The following is a 20,355-nucleotide window of genomic DNA, read 5'->3' on the forward strand; positions in this document are numbered from 1 at the left end:
CTAATGTCCTCTTTTACAGATATATTATTTCTGATTGACAGACATCCAGGGAAAATCATCCAGTCAGTGACAGTTATGCTGTGTTTTGTTTTCTAGGGCGTATTTGGAATCTGAAGTTGCTATATCTGAGGAGTTGGTTCAGAAGTACAGTAATTCTGCTCTTGGCCATGTGAACTGCACGATAAAAGAACTCAGACGCCTCTTCTTAGTTGATGATTTAGTTGATTCTCTGAAGGTAAATTTACTTGCTTTCCATTTTTTGGCATACCCAGAATTTAATATCAGAGTTAAGAGAGTAAAATTCTATTTTCTATATTAAAGTAAATGATAAAGATGTAATGAAATCATTACTGTAAACTTGGGTTCCAAAATTCAGAATCTGATCAAATATTTAAGATGGAGGAAAGACAATTCCTTTTTAAAGAAAAATGTTACAAATTCATACTTTTAGAAATCATAAGGATTAAAAGTGAGAAGATAAAAGAGAGTTTTGGCTGTAAGAATAAAGATTATCTAATAGAGTTATTACCAGATATGATTTCATCTGCTTGACTTTGTTTTAGAGTCTAGCACTTAATTTCTTAGCTTGTGTGTGATTCATTCATACATATAAGCTATTTCATATTTTTTATACTTTCTTGGGATCTTTATTCTGGAAAAACTTTAATATTCTGAACACTTCGACTAATCACCAGTTGGTAAACTTTGGAATTTTCTTTAGTTTTTGGATCTTGCTACATAGCAGCTGTTAGAGTCTCACCTTGCACGTAAGCTCCCCAAAGTTCAGACTGATTTAAAGCGAGCACTAAACTCGTCACATAATGTGAAACACCCCAAGCACTGGGACTTGAGTGCTTTTCCTTTATGTGGAACCTGCCGTTTGTGTTGTGTGTATTATTGCCTGTGACTTAAGACGGACTTGTTTCCAATCTAAGCCTGGGTAGAAATGTACTGTGGTAGTAATTACCATAATTTCTCTTTCCCAATAGATATGTACAAATTTGCAATTTACCGTGCAAACCAAGGATGTCATAGCAATTGGATGATTCGGTGAAACAATTTTTGAACTGGTCAGAATAGGTTTAAATGCTCAAAATGCTTTTGACAAATATCTTAGCCTTAATAGGCCAGTAAATGGACATTATTTTCAGCTGTGTGCTTCTCTCAGTTTATTAAGGCTTGGAACGTCCCTTACTAATAATATTAATGGTAAATAATTTAGTTAACTTTTATTATTATCTCTTGTGTAGATTGCTTGCATTTAGTGACTCATTCTGTAGTAGTGCTTTGAAATAATCTGGTGTCAGTCTGTAAATAAAAAGATCATAGTTATGTCATTTGGGATGTTTGATTAGTTTCAAAAGGGAATAATATTTGGGAGTAAATCAAATAGAACCTTGTACACATGGGTCCTAGAAGAAACCAGCTCCTATTTATTGAAGTGGTATTCGCAATATATAGCTTGAGTGCTCGGGTAGAACATGTTTGAAAAATTATTGAGGGGAAGGTACTAGTGCAGTTTAAGATGAAGGGTTGTGTGGGTAGGAGTTGATTGAGAAGAGACACTGTAAATAGTGATAACAGAGCTTCAAACAGCAAAGGGCCCTCTCTGAATTTGGCAGTCAGAAATTGTTGGGGGGGCTGACTTCAAAGGAATCATGAAACTTGATTGAGGAATCACTGTTTTTATAGACTTAATAAAAACTGCAACAAAAATAAACTTAAAGTCATCATATTTGCAGCGTATAGCAGTGAAGGTAGCTATGTATGTCTAATTTAACATTTTTCTTGAGAGAAGAGGCATTCTTGAAGATATCTGTTTAAAAAGAAAACAAATTGATCTGGGAATGATTCATTCATTGTATTCCAGTTTTTACAAATTACAATTTAAAGTTTCCCCTTTAAGCAGTTGAAAACTTATTCTTTCAGAGTTTATTGTCATCTATACACAGTCCTCTGTGTAGACAGTTATGTAGGTGTGGAAATATTTGCAAAGGCTAAGGAAGTGAGAAAATGTTAGAGGAGGACTGATTAAATACTTTAGAAAGCCTTTAAAATCTGATTTGCACAGGTATTTGAAAATAGAATATGAGGAAATTTTATTAATAAATTACATTTATAATTTCTTTTTGCTGTTAAATCTCATTTTTAAAATTTCTTTTGAAAATTACCTTGGGTTTTTGTGTGTTTTTTTTAAACAATTGTGTTTTTATGAGGAAGCTAGCATAAGTGAGAGAAACAACTTGGTAAATTCTTGCCTTGAGTGATTTTGCTAATTTGAAAGTAATGGGAAGTGGCACATAACGATAGATTACTTTCTGGAATGCTTTATTTTTATGAGTTTTTCTTATATTTTTAAAACATTCCTTGTTTCTTAATATTGGGTAAAAAAGAGTTGCATTAGAAGTGTAGTTTACTACTTTTTCTCCTTAAGGATTAGAAAAGAGAAAAATAAAACTTATTTTTTTTATTAAGTTTATTAAGTTTAAACTGTTTTTAAAAACGTAGTTTTTTATTAAGTTTAAAACTTATTTTTTTAATAAGTTTTTTTTTTTTTTTTTTTGTGGTACGCGGGCCTCTCACTGTTGTGGCCCCTCCCGTTGCGGAACGCAGGCTCAGCGGCCATGGCTCACGGGCCTAGCTGCTCGGCGGCATGTAGGATCTTCCTGGACCAGGGCACGAACCCGTATCCCCTACATCGGCAGGCGGACTCTCAACCACTGTGCCACCAGGGAAGCCCTATTAAGTTTTTTTGAACGGTTTTCCCGAGTAGTGTTTTTGGCAAGCCCAGAGCTCAAGGAAAGCTGCTTGGTGACTTCTCCAGATGGCAATTCATTCAGGGCTCCAAATAAGTAACAGTTGTTTCAACATATTAACACTTAGAATGAACTTTGCATTTAGGTCTCAAAATCTGTTGAGGCAAAGAATAAGGTAGGGTGTTAGTCTTATTCTCTCAGTGCAAAACCCTCATAATATACACGAAGGGTCTTCCTAGATAAACTTTGTGGTTCTTTTTGATTCTTCATGGGGGGACTTTTAAACCTTATGTCATTGTGTGTATTATAGATTTCATTTGTTTCTTTTCACTGAATTAAGGGTACTATAGAAACACAAGATAGATACTTGCTTAATATGTCTTAATTGGAAAAAGCTGAGAAAAAACAACACTTGTCTCTTTTCAAAATGACTTAATAGTATTCTTTTTCTAGAGAGAGTTCCTTGAGCATTTTTGCCACTCTTATCCCCTATAGCTTTTGTTCGTATAGAGAGCATTTTTAAAAAGAAAATTATTTTCCCTCTAACTCTGCTACTTTTTGCCTTTTGGCTACAGCAGTTGGCAGGAGAATCATATTCTTCCTCTCTAAAGCAAGCAAAAATGGTTTTTGCAGTTTTTTTTTCTTTCACTTTTTCATTGTAAAGGAAAAACCAATTTGCTCTGTTAAACTGATTTTATTTCCTTATATTCAGATTTTAAATTTGGAAAGTTTGCTAATAGCCCCAGTCTCTCCAGTTTCCAGGTGAATTTGTGATCTTGTTAAATAACAGTTTTAAAAAAATTTATAGGATCCAGCTTTTGATTGGGATTACTTTTATCATATGGTTCATAGCTAGGAAAATGGAAACCACCCTGATTTCAAGAAAATGCAGTAGGAATTAGTCTCATTTATAAATCTTTTTTCATTTAGAAAATTGACATTGTATCAAGCTCTGTGGCTTTTTAAAAATAATAGCTTTTTGAAATTTGAAAGAGGTTTCTCTATAACTCACTGTCTTTATAAGTATTTCATGCCCTCAAATTTATATAATCTACACTGCGAGATTCTGGGTCATAATCACCGCTACTTCTGTTTGAAACCTTCTTCCTCAGAAGTTAAAAAATATAGAGCCACTATTCTTACCATGTGAAATTTTTCTTCTCTTTGCTTATTTTTTTGGTGCTGTGAGAGAGAGGCTATTCTATACGTTATTCTAAAGAAATAACCAAACCCGAAGGTTCATCAGGCCTGTTGGAAAAGATTTGCTGTGAGGTGGTGGTTCATCATTTGTGCCTGGTCTAGATCTCTTTTTGGTGGTTGACTTGGACAAATAAAAATAAGACATGTTCTGCAGATTTCTCCTTTTAAATTCTTGTGTACAGTTGACCCTTAAACAATTTGGGGATTAGGAACACTGACCCTCCTCACAGGTGAAAATCCATGTACAGTTTATAGTTGGCTCTCCATATCCCCGGTTCCTCCTCATCTAAGGCTCCTCTGAATCTGCGGTTCCTCTGGTATCCCTGGTTCCATATTCATGGATTCAACCAACTGTGGATTGTGTAGTACTGTAGTATTTACTGTTGAAAAAAATATGCTGACAAGTGGACCTGTGTAGTTCAGACTCTTGTGTTCAAAGGTCAACTGTAATTGTTCCATTTGTTTTGCTTCTTTGCAGTTACCTGCAAGCTTCTAAATCCTAGAAAACATTTCAACTGTCTATAGATTGAGCAACAATCCATTTCCCAAAAGATTAATTCTAGTCAAATATTATGGGCAAAATCACTGAAAAAATATTTCTAATTCCATTCAGTAGGATTTATTTCAAACATTAGTGTAAAATTTTACCACAGGCAAATGTTTTGATCAATTCTCAGGATTTGTTTTAAAGTGGGTTTGTTATGTTGCATGCCAGACATAAGCTAAGGGGAGGAGAATGAGTGGAAAGGGAAGTAAAGGAGGAGTGTTCTCTAGGAAAATTAAGCTGTGAAAGCTGTATATGTGTCCTTTTCTTGACAAGCCTAGTGTATATCACTTTATTATTCTCTGAGAAGTCCAGAAGAGCCCGGATAACTTTCTTTAACCTAGTGATATTCGTCAACTGTGTTTAAATAACCCATTACCACCAGAAAACTAGTATAAGATAGTTGAACAAATTTAAACCACCTAGTTAAGGTTTAATTCCATTTCTGTGATTGACCTTCTGTGTAAGCTGTCTTTGAAAGGGGCTCGCTTTAAAACAATGGTTCTCAGTCTTGGCTGCGCACTGGAACCACTGGGGAGCTATAAGATAATACTTGGGAAGGGGAAGGGCTGCGGGTCCCATCCCCTAAAATTGTGATTTAATTTTTCTAAGGACACTGGTTGGAGAACACTGTTTTTAAAAGTTATGTCTTTAAGCTGTAAACCCTAGGCTATAGTTTTCCCCCTACGCTTACTTCTGCGTCCCTTTTATTATAAAAGAAAAGCATGTGACAGTCTCCACTGGGCTCAGCTTTGGGACTTCTTGAGTAAGGCTCAGCTTTATTAGGGGGTTCTGCCTTTTGAAACCTCAAATCCCAAGAAAAAGTCTAATACTTTTATGTACTAGATACTAAGACTAGGTGTTCTCGGCAGAGGTTCTTATTTTCCATCATATGGCTTTGGGTGATAAAGACTGGATTCTTTATGACAGTAGTTGTGTGACTAGCAGTGAAAATATATGTTAAAATTATAAAAAAATTTTTAGCTATGGTTGTCTGATCATCCGGTAACCATAATGTTCCAGAATTCAGTCTGAACTCTGAAAGTGAGCAAAAAAGGCCTGAATTCCAGAAATAGCTGACCCAAAAGAACATTAAAATCTAGCCCTCGGGCTCCTAGGCATTAATTAACATACACATTTTGACAGTTTCCTTTCTGGTTTCTTTGGCCCACAGAAAAATTAGACAGGAAATGGGCTGGGGTAAATGTGATACTAATGAATGAGGCTGAAGATGTCAAAAGTCAAATGATTTTCAGTGTTTAAAACTTCAGAAAAAGTTTGAAAATGTCAGAATTGCTGAAGTAATTTCTGAAATTCTGTTAAACACCCTCCTCCCATTTTCCTTAAAAATGCCTCCCCACCCCACGGAGACATCATCTAATAAAAAAATCTGCAGAGCTTTTCAATGAGATATGTATGTGATATGCACTTAAATTGAATTCCCTTTTCCCCTGGACAAAAGACAAACAAGACATGGCCCTTGCCCTCTTCCGCTAAGTATTTACTAGACCTCCATTGTACTTTGCCCCTCTTTCCTCCAGTCTCATTAGTGCCTAAAGAGAGATGAGCCTTTGACTTCCTCAGTTAATATGCATTGGCTGCAGTGTTGCCAAGAATTTGCCATAGAAGAGCATAGAATTTGTAGGTTTAAAGTGTTTATTGACCTTTTCCCTGCCTCTTTGTAATAGCATGTACATTTATGACCATTAATAAATGATTACTCTGTAAATGGTTTTACTATATAGCAGAGCAGAGATTCTGGAGTCAGATAAACCTGAGATCACTGTCACCTCTAGTCTGGCAACTTGCTTAATCTTTCTGTGTCTTGGTTTTCTCTTCTATGGGGATAATAACAGTATTTAACTTTTGGGGTTATGATGAGATTAACTGACCTAATGTATGTTCAAAAATTTGTTAGCTGCTGTTGTTATTGACAGTTTTAGTAATTGTGCGATTGCTAGATGCTGGTTCTTAACGCCTTTCTTTTCTGATGGTGTGTTCTCTGGAAACCCCTACCCCAATATTTTCGTTTTGGGCCCCTGAAGTGTTAAATTTTCTCCAAACTTAGCTGCAACATTTAAAAATTCTGTGATAGCACATAAAAATGTGAATTTCTGGTCTCTCTCTTTAAATGGGAAAATTTGGCAACATTAGCCTGGAATACTTGCTCGGCAACAGTCTGTGGAGCTGGATTTTGTGTGTGCTCCTTGAGAGGGAGAATGCACATATCTGCCCCAGTCCGTACCAAGGCTCCCTCATGTGTTTATGTCACCTGTCTGGCCCCATAGACCTTTGAAGCCTCCCTCTGTTCCTCTCTTTGTGTCTGGATAGTCTGGCTTTTAGAAAGAGTGTCCTCCAAGAGGCAAGTCTAGTGATATTTGTGCCCCTTAGATCACCTAGGTGTGAGGTCTTGGGTTTCTTTGTGGCTTTGGAGTGCAGCCTTGTCGGTGACTTAATGACCAAATTGGGACTTATTTCTAGCTTGTGTGTTAGTTTCTGAATTTTGTCATGGTAAGGGTGTCTTTATTGCTAAAGCAATTTCTTCTAAAATGTAGCAGGTCGACTCTTCCGTGTCGACTTGTGGATGGTGATGGATGAAAATAGCTCTGTTGCTCTATGGTAAACTTGCTCAAGTGCAGCAGTTATATTTAGCTTTTGCAATAGGAGTCTAAAACTATGTGAGAGGGAAAAGGCTTGCTAACTGGAGTCATGCTTCAGACCGTTCTATCAGTGGTTTCATAGTGGTTGCAAAGACCCAGGGCAGCATTTAATTTTTGATTTTCAATTGATGAGTGTTAAGAAGGCTTGATATTTGCTCACTTGAACATTAAATTCAGTTGTAGGGGTAAGCAGAGTGTTGCTCTTTGCAGAACTGACAGTTGCTGCAGGAATCCAAAGTGTCTTCCTAACCTGCAGTAAATATAATTACTAGAGTCTGAATACTTTAATTACCGCTCAGTACCCAGCTCATAGTAGGCATTCAATCAGATTTTGTTGAGTGAATGAACACATGGACAAAGATATGCTTTAGATAAGGGTTAGCAAACTACTGTCTGACCGGCCCATGGCCTGTTTTTGTACAGCCTGGGAGCTAAGAATAGTTTTTATGTTTTTAAAGGATAATATTCAAAGAATATGTGACAGAGATCCCTTGTGGCCCACAAAACCGAAAATGTTTATTATCTTACTGTCTTTCTTTACAGAAAAAGTTTGCTGATCCCTGCTTTAGATGATGGACGTGCTAACTCCTCTCTCCTCTCCTTCTTTTCATATATACTTTGTTATTGGTACCTAAATAGTTGTACATGGTGGCATCGTGGTGGTGTTTGTGACCTACTAAATTAAATATGGCAGAGAGATTGCCAGACACATGAAGGCTCTTAATAGGAAGCAAAGGAACTGCTCCTGCTGAATGTTTAATAAAATCTGGACTGACTTTGTGTTTGTAAGTCTTCAAGAACTTCTCTGAACATGGCATTGAGTTTTTACTATATGATGTTGCCAAGAACTGGAAGAAAACTTTGAAATCCTCTTTTTCAACCATTCATGAGTAAACTAAAGTATGTAGAGGAAATAAAGAACTTCTCAAAATGAAAATCACTTTTTGGAAACAAGGCCTTTCCCAAACTGCTGTATTTAATGATTAAAAAAAAAAAATCCCAGATTTTGAGACCAGATTACTGAAATAGGAGAGTTTAGTCAGTTCACTGCAGTCCCCAGTCCCCTGGAGAAGACAGTGAAATATGATATATGAGTGAAGTATTACCTCAACTTGGGCAAGTTACTACACTCTATTTTTTTTAGTGTCTGCATCTCCTGTGGTAATGATAGCAGTGCTTACCTTATAAAGTTACTAGGAGGAATAAATGAGTTTGTATTTGTAAAGCATTTAAAACAGTGCCTGGCAGTAATATGGTAAGAACTGGATTAGTGTTTGCTAAATAAATAAAGAAGGCAGTGGCTAAAAGAATAATAACGGTCAATTTTATTAATAGGTATAAAAGTTAGAGGAGTCCTCATTCCAAGGGGTCCTCATTGGCTGTTAAAACATGTATCACTGGAGAGACAGTGCCTCTGATCCTTAATAGAATGCTAGGGCTGATATTTTTGGTACCTGAAACCTAGTCTCCCTGATAATGAGTCTTCCTGCACCATTATTGCTTATTCAGATGTATGATATTTTAATGTCTGAATTATTCAGCTCATACAGATCTTGAATCACTTAACTTGTTAGTACTTTAAAATCAGTTTTAATAGCTAATTCTCATGATAGCTTTCCAGTCTTCCCATTTAGAAGCTAAGTGCTATAGGTGGTGTACCTTTGGTATGTTTTCTGATCTCAGAGAAAACAGAATCAACTATTTGGTAGTGTAGTCCAGAAAAAAATGAATTGAGTCTATTAATTGTTTTAATTAGATTCAGAAATTCCTGAATGGAGACTGGCAACTTAGAAGTGAAATACCCATATTATTTTACCACGTCTCCAAGGAGTATGCCTCTATTAGTTTGGCATTTAGATGGGTTGCTTTTATTTGAAGGCTTAATTAAGAAACTTTACTTGGGGACTTCCCCGGTGGTCCAGTGGTTAAGACTTTGCCTACCAATGCAAGGGGTGCGGGTGGTTCAATACCTGGGCGGTGGAACTAAGATCCCACATGCCTCCTGGCCAAAAAAAATATAAAACAGAAGCAATATTGTAACAAATTCAATAAAGACTTTAAAGATGGTCCACATCAAAAAAAAAATCTTTAAAAAAAAAGAAACTTTACTTGAATTTTGTTTTTAAGTGGCTAATGTTATTTTCTTATAGTTTGCAGTGTTGATGTGGGTATTTACCTATGTTGGTGCCTTGTTCAATGGTCTCACGCTACTGATCTTGGGTAAGTCTACAAAACCATTGGAATGAGAAATTACAAAAAAGATGGGGGACTATCCCTGGCAGTCCAGTGGTTAAGACTCTGTGCTTCCACTGCAGGGGGTGCGGGTTCAATCCCTGGTCAGGGAACTGTTCGATCCCTGGTCAGGGAACTAAGATCTCACATGCCACACAGCACAGCCAAAAAAAAAAAAAAAAAAGATGGTGTGCAAGGAGCTTAAAGACATTTTAGTGGAGAATATCCTTATATTATAGGAAAAATAGAGGATATAGTTTAGAGATTGTGATCTCTTTAAATAAATTGCTAATACTGTTTATGGAAAAGCCACTTTACTTCCTGAAGACTACTCCAACTAACAGTGATAAACCAGATGAAGGGTGGCCTTATTTGATGGTGCAGTCATAGATCTAACTAACCAAGACCAGGGATGCCTGTATTTTATAACGTCTGCGTGATGTGATTTGAAGCCAGGAATGGTTCCTGCAGCCTCCCCTTGGTTACTTCATTGCCCTGTGGTGGCTCCCCACCAGCAGGTGCATCCAGGAGATCCTTGTGTCTTCCTCATTAGGAACACTATTGACTATCTTAAGAGTGCTGCCAGTTTGATGGCTTTGTAGTGTTTGTTCCCTAAATCATACCAGTCTGTTTTAAAGGTTGTGTATTTCCTTTTTCAGCTCTGATTTCACTCTTCAGTGTTCCTGTTATTTATGAACGGCATCAGGTAATTTAACTGCAGATTTCAGAATACAGAGCACACTCTCTTATATGGAACTTAGAAATGGATCAGTGCCAGTTTCCAAAGCCTTATAAAAATGAGAAATGTGGTTTCTTAAGCCTTTAATATGTTTAATAAGATTTCTTAGCAATGGTAATTTTCTAGTAACTTCTTTCTGCCTCTCTTTCAGGCGCAAATAGATCATTATCTAGGACTTGCAAATAAGAATGTTAAAGATGCTATGGCTAAGTAAGTATTTAAAATCTTTTTTTAACACTAAGGATAGGTGTACTGGCTTTGACAACAGTGCAGTATTCTCATATTTAAGACATAATGAGTAGTCAATTACAATCAGACCTAAAGTGTGACAGAGTTGCCAAAAGATTTTTTTTCTAACATTTGGATCATTAATTTCTATGTGTACTTATATGTATTTAAGGCTTTATTTAAGTCTAATTTGTAAGGCCAGGGCGGCAAAATTATAGCTCATAGTTTGACAGCCTTAGGATTTTATTTCTTGTATAAGCTGAGCAATGTACAAGTAATTCTTGAAGGATAGACATTTTAAGAAGCAGAAAACGAAATATTAAAATTCCAAAATATTTACACTAACCTTTTCCCCCTCCTTTTCATTTGTAGAATCCAAGCAAAAATCCCTGGATTGAAGCGCAAAGCGGAATGAAAAAACCTGAAATAATTAACAGTAGGAGTTTAAAGGGGATATTCATTTGATTCCATGGGGGGGCGGGGAGGGTCAGGGAAGAATGAAGCCTTGACATTGCAGTGCAGTTTCACAGATCTTTATTTTAGCAACACAGTATCTGAGGAAAAATGACCTGTCTTGACTGCCCTGTGTTCATCATCTTAAGTGTTGTAAGCTGCTATATATGGATTTAAACAGTAATCATATTTGTTTTTCCTGTATGAGGCACTGGTGAATATAAAAGATCTGAGGAAGCTGTATATTATTATACTTTGTTGCAGGTAGTCTTGCTGTATTTGGGGAATTGCAGAGAAAGTGGAGCTGAAAAAATAACCCTTTTCACAGTTTGTGCACTGTGTATGGTCTGTGTAGATTGATGCAGATTTGCTGAAATGAAATGTTTAGACGAGATCATACCACCAAAGCAGGAGTGAAAAGGCTCGCCTCGTTGGTATGTTCTAGGTGTATTGTGAATTTTACTGTTATATTAATTGCCAATATAAGTAAATATAGATTATATATCTATCTATATATAGTGTTTCACAAAGCTTAGCCCTTCTACCTTTCCAGTTGCCCCACAGTGCTTGATATTTCAGTCGTTGGTTTCATGTGTGTAGTTCCAAAGCACATAAGCTAGAAAAAGAACATATATTTCTAGGAGCACTACCATCTGTTTTCAACATGAAACGATGCCATGCCAATAGAACTCCTCAACATAAACTTCATCACACAGTCTTACTGTAGTTAATTTTGTCACAAACCCTGGACTGAAATCTAATGCTTCCAAAAGTGTTGTTTGCAAATATCAAACATTGTTATGCAAGAAATTATAAAATGACGATTTATACAATTGTGGTTTAAGCTGTACTGAACTAAATCTGTGGAATGCATTGTGAACTGTAAAAGCGAAGTATCAATAAAGCTTATAGACTTAAAATATGTTCGGTATTTTGGTTTCCTGAACGTGCTGCAGATCAAAATGGTAGACTTCACTTCCACGAGTGTGCGGTGGCTTGTACTTTCAGAAAGAGTTTAAGCTCAGAGTACAGCTACATTTATTTTGAAAACCTAAAGAACAATTTATATAATCCAATTTATTTGACACATACCAAAATGTTTTTTTTTATATTTTTATACTTTGATAACTGAAACTACATGCACCAATATTTTAACCTAGAATACAGTGCAGGATTTATGAACATACGTAAAATCATACCATATAAATGTTTACAAATCAGATTTAAGAACTTTTCTTGACACACAGACACTATTGCTTTTTAAATATAGTGTACACATCCTCACTGATCAATTTATTGTTCTTCACGTGGTTATTCAATGCAGGATCCGATCAGTATGAAAGGTCAGTGGTACAATATAGGCAGACGTGGTTATCACTCAGCATCACCAGTCACATGGTTACAGAACACAGAATTAGGGCTGCATAGGGACTCTAACTGTGGGCCCAACAACCTATCAGTGGATTAATGTAAGGCATTAATAAATTGGCATATAAAAATAGCTTAATGAATGATCTAATCTATTTAGAATGCTGAAGCACTTCTGTGGTAAATGTTTGTTTATCTATTTAATTGAAAATGCTTCGTTTCACCTTTCCTGTAAACTGACAACTGCAAATAGCCAGTGACTCAAGATGCAGAATTTTTTAGTTCACTGACTAGAAGGACGAATCGGTACATGTGCTCAGAGTCCCAGTCCCTCACTCACCAGCCTGCCTTCCTGAGCGTGCCGTCAGCCCTCGCCGTTGTCAGCGCTCGGCCAGGTGTCAAGTACGATGGAGGTGGTTTAGGATGCCTTCTGGTTTTGCCGGCCAAGCCACATTCTGTCATCCAGCCAACTCTGAGGAACTCTAAACTAGATGATTTTGTTTTATAATCTTGAGTTGCCAAATATTATTTGGGCTTAGGAATTTGTTCGGCAAAGAGTTTTTAAAAATCCAGACTTGACCTATGTAGTTCACGTGACACAAATCACTGGGGCCAGGTCCACCCCACGCTGGGAGTGGTAAACCCAGCGCAGCCTCAGGTCACCTCAGTTATCACCATTTTAGGTTTAACGAGATAAATCAGCTCACCTTCCTGGACCTACTTGAGCTTTTTTTTTTTTTTTTCCCCTTCTGTTCTGTAGTAGAGGTTTGTTTTATTTGAAGTGTTTTGGATGTTGTGGGTTTGGCACTCAATATGATGAAAACCGGTTCTACCCACCCACCCTCCGACTCCTGAATTTAAGTTTCTTTGCTGCTCAACTTCAAATAGTCACTGTTTCCCAGGCAGGTAACTGATGTCTTTCATTTAGGAAGCCTTGACCTAAATACCTGACCTGGGTGACAGAGCAGGAGTCTGCTGAGGGTCCTGTAGCCCTCCTCAGTTTTGACGTTTTAGCACCATATGTAGAAAGGAGACAATCTGTGGGAGGGGAGACAGCAGCCCACACACCTGGGAGCTTTCAAAGGCACTTAATGGATATAAAACTCTGCAAATGAAACGTTAAAAAATTAAGTGTCTCAACTTGTTTATACATGGCTCATTTGGTTTTGAAAGCTAAATGTGGAGAACAGAGGCTATCAATATTTCTAGTTCAGTGAATCTAACTTAAGCTGTCCTGTTCAACTTCCTTAATTGTAAAAATGAACATTTTTAAAGTATATAGAAACATACTAGCAAAACATCTTTTGTAAAAGTTTTGATGCAAATCAAAAGCTACATATTGGTTAGGGTAACTGAGGCTTTAAATTTTGTCAGTGGGCTACATTGTCAGATAGGATTTCTTTGTCAGTGTAGTTAGTACGTATAGTTTTTGGTCTCAGGAACAGAGGCAAGCAGTCTTAACGTGTTAGAACTGACCTTCCTTTTTGGCCTGACGGTTTTGGAGATTCCAGGCGATGGGCGCCGTCACACCACTTCACTAGCACTTGGAGCTTGTACGGCCTGCGGTGTCGTAGGCCTTTCCCAGCAGCTGGCGGCCAGGAGGCACCTCATCACTGCCTCCGCGGTGGCTGGCGGCAGCAGCAGCAATAAAGTAAGAGGACTCTGGCACTTCCAGGCATCGCCACACGAACACACTGAAAAGGCAGACCAAACAGTCATTTTGCAGGGCTGGACATCATGCTTTTGTCAAGTGACAAAAACCAACTTTGCCAAGTGCTCCGGAGTCAAGCCCAGGTGGTGTAGTGAACATTTTGATTTCAATTTCAAAAAACAAACCAGGGATCTTGCCACCAATTAAAGGTCTGTTGCTTTTTTAAAAGGTCTATTGTTTTTTGTTTCGTTCGGCTCTTTCAGCAGCCTGCGTGTCCCTTCTGAACGGGAGGACTTCTGGCAGCCTGACTTCACACTATCTCTCTTGTTACTACTGAAAAGGTTTTATCAGCTCCACTCGAGTAGGAGAGCCCTTCCTGGTGCTCAGCACAGGGCCAGGGATCGTGGTAGGCTCCCATGACTGCAAAGGCCAAGGGGGCCCTGCACTGGAAAAGTGACATCTAAGCCTTTTTTAGTAATCAAGAGTCCCCTCGTATCTCCTGGGGACGGGTTTGCTTATGTCTCCCGGTGCCCGCCTGTTCACAGTTTGGCAGATGCTGCTTTGAATGGGTGTTTGCGCCCCACAGGGAGCTGCTGTCAGTACTATCTCAAGGGCTCTTAAGTGCCAGCAGCGGTTGGCACAGCAGCCTGGAGACGGGTGCTCCCAGGCAGGCCATCAGAAAGCATCTTTTGGGGCCATTTTCTACACAGTGCTTTTGGGTAGGAAGTGGGCTGAAATTCTCTTCAGGTGCCTTTTCCATAACCTCAGACCACCAAAAATAAATCTGGAATGCATGCATTTCTTCTTGATCCCCCCCAGGAGTTCTGCCTGGGCTGAACAGAAACCAATATTCACGTTTCGATAAAGCCCTTCAACTACATTAGATGTGGGGAAGCTGAGTGACTTCGAATGACCTCATCCTGTTGCTCCACACTTCAAATAAGAAACGCCCTCGGTGGAGGGACAGGAGAAAGCTGCTTTCTTGGAAGTGCTGATGTCCTCTGGAGCAGGCTGGTAGGGGTCCTTCCAAAAGGCACTGGAAGACCAGCCATGCCTCACAGGACAATGGGCCTGTTTCACAGTGAGCAGTGGTTAAGGCCAGTAGCAGCCCTGGCTCAGGAATCCACATAGCTGGTTGAGGTTCTCCTGCTACTAATTAGCACTGGCCCTAACGGCTTCACCCCTTTTCTGATCTCATGTGTATAACTGGGTAACATATGTCCTGCTCGTTTCTCGGGGTGACTGAGGCTCAGTATTACTATTTTTAAACCTCTCGGTTGTGGATTAATGATCCACGTTAAGAACTCTGGTGATGAATTGGAAGTTCTGAGTTAAAAGGCCTATGGATCAAGGTCATTCTAACCTCCTGATTATATGCAGTGGACGCCGTGGGCTGTCCAACAGCTCCTACTGGAATCAGTATCTTGGGCCTCTCACCACCTGTCCCTCCAGCCAGCAATGCTCAGAGTAGCTGTTGCATGCCGTTGGCTTCTCACCAATCCCAGGACAGCTCTAGTGGGGACAGAGTCCCATCAAGAATTGGGTTGGGAGTCACCAGAGACTAAAGCCCTTCTACTTAGAAAGTCGTCACTGGATCTCTGGTTCACTGTCCCACCTCAGCCCCTCCACGTGCCCCTGGGAGGAGCTGACACCTGAGGTGGGGACGGGAGGGGGTGAAGGCTAGGCCTGGGGGCAGAGCTAGAAGAATCAGGCTGGTACCTGCAGTCGTCTCCTCCAGTGCTGACCACGTACTTGTCGTCATGAGAGAAACGGATGTTTGTCACGTGAGCCGAGTGACCGAAGTAACGCTTATGCTTGGCCTGTGAGCAAAAGTGAATGGAAGTGATTAAGAGACCCTGTTCCTTCAGCCACCATGGACCACTTCCAGGACTCAGTTCCCCCCTCCTAGGACCTCCCTTCACCCATGGGATGCCCGTTGGGTCTGAACATCTCTGTGAGCAAGCCCTTCACTGGCTTCCTGCCTCATTCCTGCCCCACTTGTGGCCACTCTGTCCCCCCTCCATCCTCCTGGCTTCCAGGACTTCCCCTCCTGAGGGAGAGGAAAAGGTTAGGTGTTGCCAAGTCTCCCCAGGGCTGTGACAAGATTCCTCTTGTTCTAGATTCTAGATGGCTGTGTAGATGTGGCCACGATTTCCAGCCGACCGCAGAAGATCAGCCAGCCTGGAGGCAGTGCAGGGAGTTACTCTAAGGAAAACTCACAAATTTCTCTGTGCATGGGAAATCAAAGAGCTTCACGAGCCCAAAGTCGTCTCCCGTGACAATGTTCAGGCCAGCGTGGGTCACACACGCGCAGTTGACATCAGCCTTGTCTGCGTTTCGTGGCCAGATGCCAATGACTTCGTCTCCCAGGATGCTGTTCCAATAGGAAGAGGTGTGAGACTGGTGGGAAGGCTTCATGCAGTCAGGCACCCTCTCCCAGGAACGAGGGGAATTCAGCGTGGTCACACGGCTCCTCTGGCAGGACGGCACCTGTCCCCTCCCCCTCTGAATACCTGCCCCAACTCCTACTGTTCTCTGCCCCAGTCCCTTTCACCCTAAAAAGAAAAGTTACCTCCATCTTTGATTCTCTCCCTCTTCCCTACGAAGCTTCTGAGTATATGTAGCTTGGGAGAAGTGCGGGGCTCTCCAAGCTCACGGGTTGGTGGCCTCTTTTCCCTTGACGTGGCAGGGCCCTGCTGCTTACCCTGCTACCCAGCACTGCCGGCCCTCCCTCTCCCCCCCAGGGATTGCAGGAGGCCTCACTATACCGCAGGGGGTCTGGCCAAGAGCTGGGGGATGGTTTCCCTTTGAACTATCTAGACGGGGCTGGGGATGAGTAGGACAGATTACACAAAAAGAGGGACTTTGCGTTTCAAAAGCCCAGGTCAGACCAAAGCCAGCGGCCCAGACTGGGAGCAAGAGGCCTCCCGCCCTGACCCCACAAAGGAAAAGAGCTCTGTCTCTCTAAGCTGCTTCCGATCCCAGCCACACACAAACTTGGAGGCTGAGGCTGGGACGAGAGTCTCCCTTGTGACCTTTTCCTCCAGAAGAGTTTTCCTCCAGTCACCTTGTCCAGGAGGCCCAGGTGATCTTCTCAATGACCGTGGCTTCGGTGACCTGCTTCCCCAGGGGGACCTCATGCACCTGGCGCTTGTAGGCTCCTGTTGACACCTGCAAGTGGGAAGCAGCCAGGCCTATCAACTTTCTTTCCCATCCAAAGGACTCCCCTTTGGGTGTATTGCTTCCCAACCTCTGCATCCCCAGGACTTTTCACCAAACCCAAGCTCAGCTCCAGGCTGCAAAGCCTGTGGTCAGCCCACGGCAAAGTTCACATAAGCAGGGCATTTTTCCCTCCGTTTTCTTGCTATTTTCCAAAGTCCTAAGGCAGCTTCTCCAAGTGTGGTTCTTGACCGGCAGCGTCAGCCTCGGCTGGACACTGGTTAGAGATGCACATTCTTGGGCCCCACCCTAGACCTACCCAGTCGGACAATCTGAAGCGGGGGGCCCAGCAGGCTTTCACAAAGCCTCCAGGTGATTCTGGTGTGCACTCACGTTTGGGAACCCCTGTTCTCAGAGAACCAAGGTCCTGTGCAACAGAGCTGAGGCAAGTCTTCTTATGGACAGCGGCTGATGGAGATGATTTCTGAAGTATTAGGACCTGATCCTGGCTTCTCTGGGAAACTTCTAGAGGCAATTGACCATTTTCCAGCCAATGGCCGCTGCCACCATCGCCAGCCCCCTCCCTCCCTGGGGTGCTAGACCAGCCACCCCAGATTTCCCTGCTGTACAGGGATGAGCCGAGATCTTTCCCACATCAGGGCCTTCATGCAGAAGGCCTGGAACCATGTTCCCGCCCCCCTTGGGTGGCTGACTCCTACACACCCTGCAGACCTCAGCTTAAACAGCACCGTACGGAGAGGATGTCAGTGCATCTATTTAACAACAGTCAGTGCCTGTTAAATGCTCCCGCAGGGCGCTGTACTTTTCCTTCTCGGCACATAATCACAATTTGTAGTTACAGGTGTATTTTGTGATGATCTGTTTAATGCTCGTCTTGTCCAGGACAAGGCAAGCTCCAGGAGAGCAGGGACCAGGCCCATTTCATACACCCAAAAGCCTGGCGTAGTGCCTGGTTCAGTCCACACTTGATGAATGAAGCGTCCTCTCTCCTTTCACAAAGACTGCCCGACTCCAGGCTGGCTCACAAATGCATAATATTTGTTCAAAGTGCTGGAGAAATCACTGTTCTATTTTCAGCTCTAAGTGCCAAGAGTGGGAACCCTTGCGATCCCTCCCCGCTTGTCAGTCTCCCCGGGGGCCAGTGATGGGCTCTCACTCCAGGCTGGCTGACTGGAGTCTGAGTCCTGAGTTGGAGGGACCACACTACCCATGGGATGTGGAATTGAGATGAGTAAGTCTAAGAAGCAACACAGGCTTCCGTGCAGCCCCAGAGAACTAGAAATTAGGAAGCCTTGAAGGGGTGGTGGTGAGAGGAGGCTCAAGATGACTAGGGCTGTTTCCCGCTTTCCTACTGAACAATAAGTACTATTTTAAATTCGATTCGACTTTCTTAAGTTCTCTAAGCCTCTGTTTCTTCCTTTATAAAATAGGAGGGAAACTAACAGTACTTAAACAGTTCCAGTGAACACATTTCCTGACACAGAGTAAGCACTGATTTCATAAAAGCCATTGTTTGTAATACTATTATTAACGGTTACCCCAGATATCAGTAAAGCCAAAGCATACCTGGATGTATTTGCCATCCGCGGAAAAATCCATCTGAATGACAAAGCTTGGGATATCTTTGCAGTAGCCGATGCGGTTCAGACTCGTGCCCTGAGTGAGGTCATAGAAGTCAACTGTGTGTCCAGAAGAACCAACAGCTAAGAATCTGCTGTCTGGGCTGATTCTAGAAAAAGCAATCCAAGAGCACGGTCCGTGAGGAGGGCTGTGTAGGGCTGGTCAGGCATGAGGTCTGCTCTGGGACAGGCCTCCCAAGCTCAAAGGCAATTAGATCACACGTCATGATTCACGTGTGGTTAGCTTTTCCTAAAGTCTATGGAATTCGACAGCTTCTCTGGATCAAAACGCCCCATAAGTAAGTAAATGGATGTGTGCAGTCTTTTGTAGAAGGCCTTTTATGATAAGTTTTTAGCCACACTCTTATGGAAATTAGCAAAGACATGTCTGAGAACTGACGTGTGAGAGGGTCTCCTTCCATAGTTGGCTCACTGAAAGGGACCCTCTCACACGTGAGCTCTTCATTCCAGCCATGACCCTCCTGGAATGGGGACCATGGGAGGGAGAATGAATGCCCGCCTTTCTCCTCCCTGCCCAGACTGCCTGCTATGTACCTGATATCTTGGATAGCAGATTTCCGGTCTCGTTTCTTCCCCCAAACTTTCAGGCTGTTCACCAACAAGATGACAAACTCTCCATTCTTCATGCCAATGGCCACCATCTCCCCGTCAGGGCTGTAGGCTGTACACCTGGCCGCGTGGCCCAGGCTCACCTTGTTTAGCAGCTTCTACATTGACACAAAGTAACACCACCTGAGACCTTGGCCGCCTCAGCTGGTCTCCAGGGGAAATCCTGCACCCAGGCCAGAGCAGCCAGGCTGCCTCTAGGGAGGCTCCAAACCGCTTGCTTCTAGTAGTAGGTGTCCCTGAGTGGCTGAGGGGGGCAGTATGTTTTGACTGAGCAGCTGGAGAGACAACACGGTTTAGGACAGAGGTTGGTGAACTTTTTCTGTGAATGGTTCGGGAGTAAATATTTTTAGGCTTTGGAGTCCATATGGTCTCTCACAACCAGTCAGCTCTGCCAGTGAAGCACCAAGGCAGCCATGGACACCAACATAAACAAAAAGCATGGCTTACTTTGCAGAAACGGGCAGCAGGCAGACTTGACCCTTGGGCTGCAGCTTGCTGACCTCTTGCTCGGGGGAAGAGTTTGAGCTTCAGCATGTGTTAGTTCAGATCCCAGATCCTGGCTCTGTCCCTAGCTGGGTGTGTTTGGGTAAGTTACTTCTCCGTCTTCCCATGTGTAGAGAATCGATATTAGTATTGGTCTTGCAAGGTGTTGTAAGCATTAACGATAGCATATATGAAGCACCGGGTATGTAGTGGGTGTTAATGGACATAATCATTATGAACTAAGGAGTATAACCACCACACTTAGCCTTCTCCATGTCTGTTCTGTGATCCTCACACTGAAAATATGACTGAAACATTTACTAGCCATTCTGTAATGAAACCAAGTATTTTAATTATTAGAACTTAAGTACTTGTTTTACTATCAGCTAAGACTTGGTAACATTAATCTTTCCCCCCACCCAGATTTCCTATTTGACATTTTTACTCCAGACAAGTTATTTTTTTGAAATATTTTGTATTTTTAAATTGTTTTTCCAAATGCTAAGAGAAACCTTGTTGGGGTTTTGATTGAAATGTTCCATTTGGGAACATTTGACATTTTAAATCATTTTTAGTCTTCCTATCCAGGGAAGACATGATTTATCTCTTTGT

The 20,355-nt window shown here is 41.4% G+C and overlaps 2 protein-coding genes across 6 annotated transcripts in view; one reads left to right on the top strand and one right to left on the bottom strand.

Moving 5' to 3' along the window:
- RTN4 (reticulon 4) overlaps positions 1-11,732 on the top strand; it is a 67,170-nt gene extending 55,438 nt beyond the window's left edge. For all 5 annotated transcript variants that reach the window (XM_065891183.1, XM_065891186.1, XM_065891185.1 and 2 more), the window contains 5 exons: positions 97-235; positions 9,311-9,380; positions 10,052-10,098; positions 10,283-10,341; positions 10,732-11,732. In XM_065891183.1, coding sequence (XP_065747255.1) covers positions 97-235; positions 9,311-9,380; positions 10,052-10,098; positions 10,283-10,341; positions 10,732-10,774 — 358 coding nt within the window. In that variant the 3' untranslated portion in view covers positions 10,775-11,732. The remainder of the gene's footprint in view (positions 1-96; positions 236-9,310; positions 9,381-10,051; positions 10,099-10,282; positions 10,342-10,731) is intronic.
- A 1,985-nt stretch (positions 11,733-13,717) lies between these two features.
- The window catches only part of EML6 (EMAP like 6), a 322,870-nt gene continuing 316,232 nt past the window's right edge, over positions 13,718-20,355 (bottom strand). The window contains exons 36-41 of the mRNA XM_065890822.1: positions 19,186-19,358; positions 18,578-18,740; positions 16,899-17,002; positions 16,052-16,205; positions 15,551-15,651; positions 13,718-13,874 (exon numbers count right to left, since the gene is read on the bottom strand). Of these exons, the coding sequence (XP_065746894.1) occupies positions 13,718-13,874; positions 15,551-15,651; positions 16,052-16,205; positions 16,899-17,002; positions 18,578-18,740; positions 19,186-19,358 (852 nt within the window). The remainder of the gene's footprint in view (positions 13,875-15,550; positions 15,652-16,051; positions 16,206-16,898; positions 17,003-18,577; positions 18,741-19,185; positions 19,359-20,355) is intronic.

The sequence above is a fragment of the Phocoena phocoena genome, chromosome 14, assembly GCF_963924675.1.
Source record: "Phocoena phocoena chromosome 14, mPhoPho1.1, whole genome shotgun sequence".
Lineage (NCBI taxonomy): Eukaryota > Metazoa > Chordata > Mammalia > Artiodactyla > Phocoenidae > Phocoena > Phocoena phocoena.